This window comes from Eucyclogobius newberryi, unplaced genomic scaffold, assembly GCF_026437365.1.
Source record: "Eucyclogobius newberryi isolate DKJ021-1_F unplaced genomic scaffold, fEucNew1.0.hap1 SCAF_12, whole genome shotgun sequence".
NCBI classification, from domain to species: Eukaryota; Metazoa; Chordata; class Actinopteri; order Gobiiformes; family Gobiidae; genus Eucyclogobius; species Eucyclogobius newberryi.
In genome coordinates, this window is record NW_027315746.1 from 14,884,466 (window position 1) to 14,899,352 (window position 14,887).

General features: G+C 35.8%; 1 protein-coding gene across 6 annotated transcripts in view; it reads right to left on the reverse strand.

The window, feature by feature from the left end:
* The window catches only part of LOC140356157 (uncharacterized), an 87,305-nt gene that overhangs the window by 9,974 nt on the left and 62,444 nt on the right, over positions 1-14,887 (reverse strand). For 4 of the 6 annotated variants that reach the window (XM_072440940.1, XM_072440939.1, XM_072440935.1 and 1 more), the window contains 6 exons: positions 10,155-10,531; positions 8,663-8,854; positions 8,098-8,182; positions 6,796-6,855; positions 5,889-6,136; positions 919-978 (listed from right to left, as the gene is read on the reverse strand). In XM_072440940.1, coding sequence (XP_072297041.1) covers positions 919-978; positions 5,889-6,136; positions 6,796-6,855; positions 8,098-8,182; positions 8,663-8,854; positions 10,155-10,531 — 1,022 coding nt within the window. The remainder of the gene's footprint in view (positions 1-918; positions 979-5,888; positions 6,137-6,795; positions 6,856-8,097; positions 8,183-8,662; positions 8,855-10,154; positions 10,532-14,887) is intronic. The other 2 variants (XM_072440937.1, XM_072440936.1) reach the window with 2 other exon arrangements.

Sequence of the window (14,887 nt, forward strand, 5' to 3'; positions counted from 1 at the left end):
CTGATTTTTTAAGAGGACTGTTTAGAAGAAGGTTTACAACAAAAAACAGACAGGTTCAGTTTTTTGGATCAGTTTTTTGGCAAACAAGACAAGAAACTGTTCAAAATTGTGCTAAGGAGTTTGAGAATAGTTTATAATACCTGTATAAGGATGATTTTGCTGAAAATGTCATTCTTAGTCTTACTCATTTGGTTTTGTTGTGTTTAATTATTTTCATTTTGGTGAGGTTCTGCATTTACAAAAGTTAATTGTTTTCTCATTGACTGGCTTTTAATTAAAACAAACCAATTATTTTTAACTGTGAAATAAGCTTTGTCCATTTCGTCCCTTGTTTCTGCCTGATCTTGCCTGCGATATTTATTATTAAAACGATTTTAGAACCCACAGCAAGGGCTGCAAATTTTAGTTGAGTTATTAATAAAGATTTAGCTTGTTGCTTTTGTGAAAAATAATAACTACATGTATTACTAATATTGTTGCATGATTGTGCAAACATACAACAGTATTTACTCATGACTTTGATGCACAAAGGACAAACTGGGAAGGACACATGTGCACACAGAGACCGGGGCAGCCTAGAAAAGAATTTGGAGCTTAATATTGGCATGTTTTTGTTTTGTTTTTATCAGGCAAATACAGATACATAATGTTATGCCTAGTAAAAAGCACATTCCTAGTCATAAATGTTCATTGTCTTAAAGTGGGTACAGCGTCCTTCGTCCATTCGTTTACCAAATGATCACACGCATATTGTTGTATCTTAAATGAAGTTTCTTATGTTCACCAAGAGTGTGGAAGTATAAAACTTTAGTGTCCTAGTCTGATTTAAAATGACAGGTGTACAGTATGTATAGAGAGAGCGCACGCGGGAGAGAGAGATGTCGGGCTGGTGTGAGTGCGGCTGATGATAGGACTCACTCTGGGCTTGGCCGCAGGGGTGGAGGGGTCGGAGGTCTTGTTGTTTGGAGAGGAGGAGACCTGGGGAGACAATCAGCCCCTTTGGTCAATAATAACTCCCACCAACCGCACGACAGAGCACAAACAAACCACAGACACTTTATAATGGTGGCTATGCTGGTTAACTTCATGTCTTTATGTTAAGATGATAGATTACCGTATTTTCTGGACTATAAGTCGCACCTTTTTTCATAGTTTTGGCCCGGGGTGCGACTTATACTTATATTTATACTTATATACTAATACTTGTACTCCGGAGCGACTTATATGTGATTTTATTTGTTATTTTCACACTTGCAAATGCAACCGCATTTCATACATAAGTATTATAAGCGAAGGTCATAAAGGACCAAGATAGTTACGTGAATCATATAAACTCTGATTAGTGATATGGAAAACAACAGACGGATTACAGCTCTTTGGACGCCTGTGGTAAAAACAGTCAGTGGTTAATAAGTAAGATCCTCTAAAATGATTACCTCAAAGTCTATAAGATCTGGATGGTATTTGAGGGTTGCACCCCACTTTCTGTATGTCTCTGGATCCTTGATATATTATGCATTTTTTGTCTGATGCGACTTATACTCCAGTGCGACTTATAGTCCGGAAAATACGGTAAATCTGTATTTCAAAATAGTGTGATAAAAAGTCAGTGTTTCCCATTAATATTGGAGATTTTTGTCACCCCCAAATAGTTTAAACTTCTCCGTCGTAAAACAACCTGGACTATACATTGGCATAAGAAAATCACACATTGTTGTTCATTGTATTGGCCGAAACATAAAACGTAGCTAATGTGGAACAAGAAGAACGATTAATATAGGTATTATTAAGTGACATTTATACTCCACAAATTGTAGAGAAAAAAAAACATCAGAAATTTATAGGAAAAACTGGATCATTGTGAGAGAAAAAAAGAAAGAAAGAGAAAGTTCACAATATGATAATCTGAAAATGCTGGAAATGCCTTTAATTCTTTATAATAGCTGTTATTACATATACTTAAGATTGCACTTTATATCAATTAAGTGGCCTTTATTCTCCTCAAATTGTATGAGAAACCTAGAAAAACTGGATTTATCATTGTGAAATAAAGAAAGAGAAAGAAAGAAAGGAAGAAAGGGAAAGCTGAAATACTTGTTGCTTGGGTGAAAACGTCTATTATGCTTTATAGTAAATGTTATTAAATATGCTGAAGATAGCACTTTAAATCCATATTGTTTTATACCCAAAAACATTTGCAAGTTCAAAAATTCCTATGACACCAACCGGGCATTAAGAAATACATTGGATGTTCTTACAATGGGAAAACACATTACACATACAATACACCCATTTGAAAGCAGCGGTTTGTTATTCAGGAATACGGAAGAGAACATGGCATTAACTTAGCTGTAAAACAAATGTTGAGTCAATGAGTCCAATATTAGCACAGAACGAGCATAATCATTAGCCTGAAAAATACCACAGAGGACAGAACAAACTCAAACATGGGCTTTGTAGAGATCAGATCTCACGTCCAGCATTACAATCTGGAGCTCCGGGTGAAAGGAGCCTTTTGTATTAGAATAGATAATGACAGCCATATCGCGGGAAAATGAATGAGTCAGTGGCACTTATTGTGATGCAGAGCAGAACTCCGACACTGACGCTGCAGGAGAGTGACTTTGAAAATGAAAAGGTTGACTAATAACAGGGGCAAACTCGTGCATCAAACGACGGTCCGCAATAACGACGGCAGATTTTCGTGTCACAGCACATGCAACAATATGACAGAGATGTTACAGCCGTGTTGAGACGTGTGAGCGCGTTTCAACGTTAAGGGCTTAAGAAGTGGGACGTTTTATGTTAATGATGAGGTACAATGTAAAAAGGAAGTGCCCAGTACTAGCTTTGAATAGTGAGTGTGAGAGATAGATAGATGCAGATCTTCAGAGCTAAAATGATCGATACAAGTACAGATAATGATGGGGCAAATGAATGAATGGAAAATGGGGGAAATGCAGCAATCTCAACTTGATTTTGATGATAAAGGAAAACGCTCAATTCTTGATATCAATTTTATACACAATGATAATAAAAACAATGGATGCGAGTTCAGTTCTTATATAAATCAGGATCAAACCTAAACTTTTCAGTTCAAATCTTATTTTTTGATACTAGTGTGAGTATCGATTACCATCTGGATATAATTTTGATAATACAGAATTGTGTATATCTACCATAGAATACAAAGGCACACAGGATCATACATGTTAAGACACATATGAAATCAATACTAGATACTTTAAATTATTATTATGCATCTATATTTGGTTTAAAATTGTGGCTGTCACTAATATTGTAAATTTAAACTCATCAGAAGCATTGTTTACATAAGATTAACATTGTAATGATAAAACATTGCAGTTAAGTAATGAAAATGATCTGTTATTGATGTAAATAGTGGCATGAACACGTGGGAGACCGACAGTTTGGAGCTACAGGAAACATCAATCGAGCATTACATTATGACACAGTATAAACAGCCCACTTTGTAAAAAGGTATGGCATCTTTATTATAGAAACATGAACTTATAAACTGGATTCACAGCCTGCACTGTCCTTTGCTGTTTGCTGAGGGAGGCACGCTAATAATATTGATTGTTGTAATCTATTTCCAACAATGTTTGGACTGGGAACAACGGGGTGAAATCTGCTTTTGAGAATCTGTTCATCTGGTTCAACAAATAAACTAAACTAAAATCATTACTACATCATTGGGCTACTTTCTGCTGTAAACTGACTAAGCTTGTGACCCAAGAACATCACTGTGAAGTAAAAGTACAGTACTCGAATACAGTTTTTAGGGATCTATACTTTACTAAGTATAAGTATATTTTACATTGCAAGATTTGAGAGCGATATCTGTACTTTCTACTGCACTACATTTTAAACTGGACAGAAAAGTAAAAAGTACTTTCCGGGTGGTTTGAGTGGTTATATTTTCGCACATTCATGGAGACATCATGCCGTAAGGTTTTGAGTTCAAGTTCCAACTTTGAGCAAACTAAAATAAATAAAAATCTGTATCTTATGATGACTCAAAACCACTAGATTTGACACTTATTACTACATTTTATATATTTTTTTTGTCTAAAAGTATTTTTTTAACTTAAGTAGATGTTTTATGTGATGATTTGAGTAATCTGTAGCTTTACCTTTATTTTTACTTTACAAAATTGAAAAATGCTGCCACTATTGGCCCCAAAATAGTCGCTTTCCCCTCTATAACATGAGGAAAGGAAGACAACATGTCCCCTTGTAACTTAATAGAAGGCGCTGTGTTGACGTGATAATGTGTGTTTTGCACTTCTATCAGGGAACATAATGTCTCGCTTGATCGGCGTATGGACATCAGCAATGAACAGCTATCATCATCAGAAGCCACTCAAGACAGACAGCTGAAGTTGGCTTTCCTTCACATCACAGGGACAGACGTGTGGTTCAAAGTGACACCAACACATTTTTCAAGCTCCTGTTCCCAGAAATGATGAGCGATGATGACGGTGGTCCAGGTGTCGGAGCTGGTCCTGTATATGGACTTTATGAACTTCACGAAATAGCAAGAACATACAGAGACTGTGTAGGGCATGTCATGTGTGATCAAGCGTGAGCCAGTTCTCCAGCAGTAAACGTGCTGTTTTGTTATTGACTGATTGAAAACACAGGGAATTTATTTAAAGGTGCAATATGTAACATTTACGGTGGAGGGTTTATTGCTTGCTTGTCTGTCGGATGTCACAATATAATGGTATAAAGACCTAAAAAAGAATAATCACAAATATCGTAGGCAGCAACGATGAGTCATTTTAGTTCAATCTATTCTCCAAAAAAGTTAAACTACATGTAAAGTGCTTTTTTATCAGGCTGTTTATGTGACAATGTAATTACTTTTTCATTCAGAAAGCGCAAATTAAGGATTTCAGTGTTGTTTGGTCACAGTTTCAATGTGAATTATCGTTAAATTGAGACACTTGAGTCACAGGTGAGCTCTGTGGTGTCACGTGTGATGTGAGTAATCTGATTTCCTACAGTTTGTTCACACGTGTGCAGGTTTATACAAGGACAATTATGCCAAAAAAAGGGCAAACTAATGAGGCAAAAAGAAAACGATTGAGAGAGTAAGTTTGTGCATGTAAACACACACTCAGTGTGTGTTTACATGCACAAACTCAATCAGAACAATTTATTGGGATTTCTTATTATTCAATTTTTTTATTGGCCACATTAAGGTGCGCACTGAGGATGAGTGTCTTTTGAGTTCTTTGTTTTTCTTTGCATATAAAATAACTTGAATTAAACAAATAGAAGCATAGACAAGTTTAATGCCATATTGTTCAACATTCCAAGCAATAACAACTCCATGGAGCAGATGACTAACCCCCACAAAAAGTTACATAAGGCACCTTTTAATGGTAAAACATAAACAAAAACGTGTCCTGAAATATCAAAACTATAAGATGAGAAATGCCGGAAATACATGTAAAAAGTGTTTATTGAGAAAAAGGCACTATAGTAAGTATATTCTAAGTACTATACACTATACAGTAGTTCTCATTAGGGCAAGGTAATATATACTTTATATTTCTTAGAGGGAAACTTCTCTGAGCCCGGATTGGTCAGAACTACCTGTATCTAGAACATGCGCTATATGTTGTTTATGCTCTTATATAATAAAAGAGTATTCTGTATTCATTAAGATATTAAGCATAGATATATTATAATCAATTCCAGAGACGGCAGAAGCAGTAGATGCTCGAAGCACATTCATCAGGGGAAATGATGTCATGTTTTCTGATGTGGACTCATGTGCAGTCGATGTCAGCATATCTAAATATAGAAAGTTCAAAACACTTTATTATCCCTCCTGTCTGTGTGTATGTTATTACCTTCCCTCCGCCGGGCTGGTACTTCATATTGTCAGTGGATCCAATCTTGGAGCGGACATTCTTGAGGTCGGGTGTGGGAGCATTGATGGGGCGGGGCGTCCGGGGGGCGCGGGGAACGGGAGGTTTCTTCTCCAGCGGCGTCTGTTTGGGCACCGGGGGTTTGGTGATGACCCGGCGGCGTTGAGCGGCGTCGCCGTTGGTGGCCGACGCTGGGGCAGGAGCGGTGGTGGAGGCGGGACGTGGGCGAGCTACGAAAGGTTTAGAGGAATTATACTTTGGGTGTTAGTTAAGTCAAAATAGACAATGTTAAAAATGTGGAAAGAGAGAAGGATGGACGATGCAGCATGTGAGAGGGTGAGAAGGTTGTGCCAGAGCAGTTACTGTTTGTGTCTACAACTTTCAAATTTGTGTGTTTTTCATTTTGTAGCTCACTGTTTGGTTTTGGTCTGTTTTTTATAGTAAGAACAAAAACAAAAAAACATAACTAATATTTAATATCTATTATTTATTAATGACTGTATGTATATATAAACAATAGTGGCAATGTCTAAAACAGGGATGTCAACAGCTTTTGTTTAATATATAATTGTTACTATTTAGATCATGCTATAATTGTAAGAAATAAAATAAAAAATATAAATATAAATACATTTATATAATTTTTTTTTTAGATGAATAAAAATATAAATATTTAGATTTTTTTTAAAGCAGTTTCAATTCAATATATAATCAAAAAAATAAACCTAAATGTATATATTTTGTATTCAAACTTCTTTTTTTTTGCTACCCCTTATTTTAGCATAGTCTATGATGTTTTACTACATTTATTATTCATGACAAAGGCTATAAAACATTTACTCTTGGTTGTAAACTATAAAATTCAAATTTAAGACTTTACAATGTGTACCTGCAGTCTTGGGTTTCTTGGCATCGTTTGCCTTGTTCTCAGTTTTCTCATTCTTGTTTCCTGTAAGACAAAAACAAACAGAATAGAATCAGCACAAGATTATAAGTAGCTTTGACCAACGAATCCAATCTGATTTCTCTGAATAAACCCTCGCCAAGTTTCCCTTTCCTTTTCACAGTAGAGCGGTTAAAAATGCATCTTTTTCATTTCACACTTGACATCAAATCCAAAAGGAGGACGAAATTAAATCTGATCTTCGCACATCTTAAGTTATCGCACAGTGAAATTGTGAATGAATCATTTCCTCTCAGGTGTGTTGTGTCTGAGTGACAGAGGCTGAGTGAGTCACTCGGTCACACGTACAAAGAAGACAAAATGTTTGTGTAAATCAAAACGGCAGTCTCCTGCTTTTGAAGAACCAGAAGATAAGCAAAAGAAACATAGCGACATATGGTTTTCTATTTGGGCCTGTTCCCTCGGGCTGCACCAGTTCTGGGGCAGATTTCCTGAAAGTGCCTTGGGTTTATCTTTGAAAGAGGTCATGGAAAGCTGAGTGCATTGTGAACTAAAGCAGCAGTTTTCAACCTCAATATAAAAACGCAACATCTTAGATTGACTGTGCACACTTTCATCTATAGAAAAAATATTTATATATATATGCTATATAACATAAAGTTAAATATATATACGATTTCTCCATTGAGATGTTTTGCCTATTGTTCTTCAGTATGACATCAATCTACGGTACATTTTTCACATGTCATTATGGGGAGATGTTTGCAGAATTTCTTGGCAAATAATGAATGTAATCCATTTTGGAATAAGGCTGTAACAAAACAAAATGCACTGTATCTCCATGGAGACAAGCCGATGGCCCCACCAGGTCAGGTTAAAGGTCAGAGGTGTCGTTTATGAACAGTGCGTACAAATAAAATGGGGTCAAAGTGACTTAATTTAACGTTCCACTTTAAGTTTGGGATTTATAAAAAGACAACTTGACTTGACTCTACACCTTTGGTACAGACTTTGCCATGGCCTGAACTATATGGAGGAAATTACCTGCTGGAGTCAGATAAAACATCGTTTAACGTACGTGAAGTTTGGGTTTTGTGCCTATGACTCTCTTTTACAAATGAAACTCCAGATCTGTGGAGACCTTACCCTGCTCACAGGAAGTTTTACAAGATAAATATATTTTTAAAATTCATCGTACAGTATTATCATTTCATTGCAGATATTTCCATACATATAACCTTTCAATATTATGTAAATTAATGCAAATCAGTTCTCGTGTCCACATACCAGTGTTTGAGGCGTTCTTGTTGGCCGCAGCGCGAGGAGCGGGAGAAGCTTTTGGTGCAGGAGGACGTTTCTCACTCTCTGGAGTCTGTAAAATAATCAAATAAAGATGATGAATGTCTAGACAAACACACAACTATAGACGTTTTTATCAGAAAAGAAAAAAACGAAATTACCCAAAACCTCAACGCTAATTTCTTTTGGAACATTTTTAAGTAAATTAATTATGCATATGAAGAATTCATTTGCAAAAACAGATAAGAAAAGTTGTCAAAATGTTTTTTTTCTTCTTTCTTTTTGATCTTCTGCACAAAATATGAATAGAAGTATAGGAGATTTTCTTAAAACGGGCTGGATTAATATTTTTATGGCACTAAAATAGATTCCGTTGCTAGAGTAAGAGTAACTCATAATCGTTTGACTTTTTTTTTCAAATGGGACTTCTGTTTTTGTTAATGAATATTACAATTCTTAAAATCCAAGTTCAAATGAGTTTTACATGAAAGGTTTTGGACAACGGATCTTCCTTGTCTGCATCGTTCTTGCACTTAGATAATACAACACTCACCTTGGCAGCCTTTGCGGTTGCTGCTGGAGGTCTCTTAGTGGCGGTGGGTGTGGTCGCCTTGGCAACCGGGCTTTTTTTATTGGCCAACGCAGCGGTGGGGGAGGGACGTTTGGCTGCGTTAGCCTCGTTACTGGACGAGAGCGTGGATGGGCGTGGCTTGGCTGAGTTTGGTTTGGTTGAATCCGCATCAGGCTGGTGAAATGCAATTCAAACAAGCCACAGCAACACAAGAAAATAGAAAAAAAAAAGAAGATAAAAGAGCAGTAATGGGGTCAGTGATTGCAATGACAGCATGTTCAATGTGGCAGCGCAGCCTCCCTGAGACGTCTCATTAACTACAACCGAAATAAAATCGGTCAGACGGGCGGGAAACTTATGAAATTCAAAAGCCCGGGATTAAAAGCAGGCAGAGTATGATATGAAAGACAAGCGTCACGAGCAGAATCGCGGACAATTCAGAGAGACATCTGTGCCGAGCAGCTGAAAGAGTGACACAGCAAATAATGAACTTAAAAGTGTGTTTGGCCCAAGGACTGTTCCATTTGTTGTCAGACGCAGCAGCTGTAGAGGTCGAAACCATAACCAGGATATGATAGGACGGGGCTTGAATCCTCTGTGTGTGCAAGGTCACTGGTGAAAGTGAGATGTTTTACATAATATTGCACTTAGATGTGTCCTCATTCCAGGCCAATCACGTCCCATTTAAGAGTCAATATGTAAACGAACCTACAGTGAGTGAACAATTATGTAATTCAAGGTAGAGATGCAGTAAATCTAACTAAAAGGCTTGCACAATATTAGAAATGATTAAGATATATGACTGTTAAGTACTGGGATATTGATATTATTGCAATTTGAATATACTTTTGAATATATTGAAACTAATATTTTCATGTCTTAATGTTTTAGTCAAACTCTTTAACAGAGACAAACCTGACTAAATTAGAGCTAATTTTATTGATTAATACGACACCAATCGGTCTAATTATGACTAATCGACATGTGAAATAATTGTTTGTATAATACTATAATAACTGTTATCTGGGACATAAAAATACAATAACACAGGACCATTATTAAATCATAACTCTCTAGATTTGGTCGGTAGATATGTTTTGCTTTAACTGGTTACATTTTGTTTAAAAATATAAATCATTGTTTGAAAAATTAGTCAAACTAGTCAGTAAGGCAATAATAACAAAAATACTTTTTTGGAGTATCTTTATAATTATATTAACACAATATGAATGTAAAATGTAAAACTACCCACCAAAGTGAAGAAATATCCCTTCCTAAACTTGTTTTCAAAGATGAAAAGGTTTTTGTTTGTTGTTCCTGCCATTTACTCTAAATTATATGCACAATACAAAAGATGTTGCATTACTTCAAAACAACATTCACAATATTATCAATTTTTTTCAATATATTACCCAACTCGACTTGCCTCACTACAGACTTTATGAATGAATAAGTGCCTTTGTGTGTGATTTACCTTGCTCTTGGTGTCAGCTGCAGGTGCAGGTTTGGCCCCAGTGGGAGACTTGGCCGGCCCTTTGCCCTTCTCCTCCTTCTTCTCCACCACAGCTTTCTTCTCCTCCTCTTTCTTCACCTCTTTTTTCTCTTCTTTCTTCTCCTCTTTCTTCTCCTCTTTCTTCTCGTCTTTGTCGGTCTTCTCGGGTTTGTCCACTTTCTCGGCTTTCTCGCTTGACTTGTTGTTTTTGTCTGTGTTCATTTTCTCGTTCTTCTGCTCCTCCTTTAGGATCTTTTGGTTCTTCTCCATGATGTCTTTCTTCTGCTGCTCCTCTTTCTTGTCCACGGCCTCCATCTTGGGCATTAGGTTATCCTGCTTGTCCTTATTGTCACTTTTCACTAAAAAGAAGAAAAATAATAGTTTCAGTTCATAGTTCTATGTCTCTTTTACACCAAACCAAGGACAATATGATGATAAAGAAAAAAATGTTATGTGATTCCTGTGACAGTGAGTGCCAGGCATGATTTGACCAATAACAGAGAGCAGATAACCTGTAATAAGATCGTAATCACCACCACTAACTAATAAAGGTAAATAAAAGCGACTGGCGCGATATATGTAATATGATGCAACAAGTGGACATTTTGTATTTATGTGGAAGAAGCAGAAAAAATGTGTATGGAGTTTAGGACAAAAACACACATGATGTATCAAAACCATAGAACCTTCAGCTGTTACTTATAGCTGATGGTGTGTAAGCATAAGCATAACGAAGCATAACAAATAATCCCTAATGGTTGAGTTTTGAACCAGGACTATCAACTTTAAAGCTAAACAGAGCCTTATTAATAGTGTTGATGCTGGTGCAGGGGAGTTTTTGTAGGGCGCGGCCACAGATGCTGCTGAGTAAACAGGTCATGAGTTACATGGATGGATCACATTGTGCTGTAATAAGAATAATTAAAAAGCAACATCAAATATGCAAAGTTGAGTTTTTAGATTGATTTTCAGGTAACTGTCCTCTAATTAGACTACAGATTACACATAATTATGCATTTATTTTTGTTTATGTACAACAACAGAGCCTGTGTACATCTGTCCTTTGTGTATGTTTTGCTTTTACACTGCATGGCTCAGTGTTTGATGATGTTTTCTATGAGACGACTGCTGTTGGGATAACGGACTATACCAAAATGAACTGTTCCAAACAATCAATATAAAACAAGACATTTCATATATTTAGAACTGAACAAACAAACAAACAAACAAACAAACAAACAAACTGACCACGTAGATGTTTTACAGTGCTGGGAAGTAACTAAATACACGTAAAATTCCGATACAGTTACTCTTTTGTTTCTATGCAGAATACAGGTACGTTTTTAAAATCAGAGGAATACATTGTGGTTTTTGATCATGATATTTAGGCTTCAAATTGGTCTGAATTAGAGCACCACATATGTTCATATGCAACCTTTCCCTCTTTAATTTGTGTTGAAGGTTGTCTTATCTTCTAAATGAATGCAAATAATAATCAGTGAAACAAAAGCTGTTTTAATGCTATGTGGTAGATTTGCCCATAGGCTTTATTGGACAGGACAGCTGAGCGTGAAATGGGGATGAGAGAGAAGGGAGGACATGCAGTAAAATTAGACACTGCAGAATATATATGTATATGCCTGGCATATGTGCTGCCGCCTTACCCACTTGACCACCGGGCCTCTGATAAGGATAATAATGGAATACATTACAAAATAGAGGAATTCAGTATTCTGTAACTAAATGCACTTTCAAAGTCTTCTTCCCGACACTGATGACTTACAATATGTATGAAGAAATGCAAAAGAATAAGAGCCGTCTGGTTACAATGTCAGGGGATCATTGACCTATTATTGACCCATTCTGGAAATTAAATAAAAATCCTGAAATTTGATTATGTCGTTCTAACAAACAGACAAACAGACCTTCTTTGGTGCAGGTCATGATGATCCAACCAATTCTTGTCTTGTTCCTTTTATCATGAGTGACTGTAACCTGGCAACATTATAACTCCATTATTCACCCTCTGAAGCCTTCTCAACACTAAGTCACTGTGGTGAGCATGTGTTTGCCATTGTTGTGACATAATCAAAAGGCCCCAAGAGTATTTTTTGTTTTCTTTTTTCATCATCATTGATTATAGTCACTTTTACTTGATTATAAAAGATCCCAAAAAAAAACCAACAACTACAAAAAATGAAAATGTAAATTAATAAATGTGCACTGGACAGGTCAACCCTATACAAGTGTGTAGATGTTGAATTCACCTACATAAAATAAATAATAGGATATTCAAACTCACCAAACCAAAAACAAAGCTAAAAAAACAGGCATGACATGTGAAAATAGGTGCCTGAACATAAGTTACATAACAGTCATTAGGAAGTAATGCCACTGATGTAACAGAACTACTAGAGCACAATCAAAAAAAGCATTAGTTTTTCATCAGAATCATTACAGAGTCTTACATAATATTATGAAAATGAATAATTGTGATTTATATATTTTTGTTAGTCCTATTTTACTGTAACGTATTCACATAATAGACCTTCATTACAGATTGTAGCATATTGCAGTTTTCAACACATAAACATTGGGATAAATACAGTACAGTATAGACTATATCTCACCCACTAACACGAGACATGATGGAAAGCTAATCTGTTATTCATCTCAATTTGTCTGGTTATACTTCATTCAGAATTTCCCGTAATTTAAAATGGAAAAATAAATCCCTTTCTGCGCCCCAGTGTCATTCACAGGTTTAGAGCTGTAATAAGATAAGACCAGACAGGGCAAAGTGCTTTGTTAGGGAAGAAAGTGCGCTAAGGATAAGTCAATGGCCATTTCACACTGGCACATGAGGTTAAAATGTGCAGATGGCTAAAGGTGGGACAGGAAAATGGGCTCAGGCTGTATCTCGACAAAAAGACGTTACGTAAAAGAGGCGACCCTGCTGTCCATCTGATGTTCCTCACTGCACCATGTAATGCCAAAGTCCCCCAACAACAAAGAGACACGAGGAAAACATGATAAGAAATAACATTGCAGTATTTTGAGTTTGTTTTGACACAGTAAGTTCAATTAAAAATGAAAACAATGTCACAATTAAAATTCAAGAGAAAACCACTGCAATAGGACGACACTAAAGCTGAAATAAAGAAATGTATCCAAATCTAAAGTTAAAATATCACTAATACGTAATATCGGTATCAATAAAATGTTCTTTTATATATATTTATATATTATATATTTGGCTTTAACGCTGCATAACAAACTGTGTTTATTTTATTTATTTTACTCATTTTATCTCATTATATCATTTTATTTTATAGTAAGATTAAATTACATAATAAATAAAGAATGTTCGTTTTAAGTAGGTGTTTTTATAGCTTTTGTCTTTTATTAACCTTGAACTTATGTGAGCATGGCCATTTCTCCACAGATCTGACCCATAACTTGGCCTGATTGCACCATCTGCTTGTCTTCATGGAGCAAGATAAGTTTAATGCCAAAAAAAATCATCTAAATAAAAAATAACAATAATAGTTGCCCCTGTGCTAAATCAACTTCCTTTTCCCCCCAAACAAAGTGTTTATTTTGCTTTTGAACAATGTGAATATACATTTAAAGAAATTAAGACACATACACCATTCAACAGTTCTGGCAGATATCACAATATGCGTATTGTGCTGTTATATTTGTGTTATCCCTTATAACTTGTTGTACATAACATATTATTCTCTCTATATCTGCATGTGTTGCTGCGTAAGCAACAGGAAATAGCCTGTGAAATTTGGTTGGGCAGGACCCCCGCAGCTCAATCCTCCTCTGCTGTAATAAAGCCGGCCTCGTCTTGTTAAGCTGACGTTAATGCAAAGCCATCACTCGCAGCAGCAGCTTCTCAATATCTTTCATAAATTTTAATGCCACATCTCTCAACTCTCTGTGGTTTCAGCCAAGCGACAGAGACATCCAACTAGACTGTCTTTGTAGATTGTGATTGTTCAAACCGCAAGACAATCTCACTTGTCAAAGAGCGAGCCAGTCAATCCGATCAACACTTCAAAATATCATTGTGGAGTGAATAACAAATCAGTGGCAAAATGTCTGATCCAACATCTATATCAAGTTCCTCTCAAATACATTTTACATTAGCGTTGCAATTTTTAAAAGCAGTTTGCAAGGTAAAAGCAGCAAAATTACAGATGAAAAATGTGTATGCATTATTGTTTAAACATTAAAACATACATTGCTCTCAAAACTATCTTTCCAATTGGTCATGCTTTAAAATAAAATTCCTTCGTAAACTATTTGAAAGGCACTAGTTATTTGTTTATAAGACAATAACCAGCATTAGTAGATGGCTTATAATACCTCACAAATTAATAAGCCATTAACAAAAAACAATAAACCAAGTACAAAATGTTGGTAAGAGCATTAATAAGCTATAACCAAAAGATAAATGCTTATGACCAAGAGATAAATGCTTATGACCAAGAGACAAGAGCTTATAAATGCCTTATACATGCTTAGAAATAGCTAGTGCTTATTAATGCATTATTAATAGTTTACTAAGGAACCTTATTAAAGTATTAACCTATACTTTGAATTAAATGTTGGTCCATGTCTCTATTTCCTTCTTAAATATACCTACAGGCTAATATGGTAAAAAAATAATAATCTATGCCTGAATTTGTTCGTTAAATTGCTTA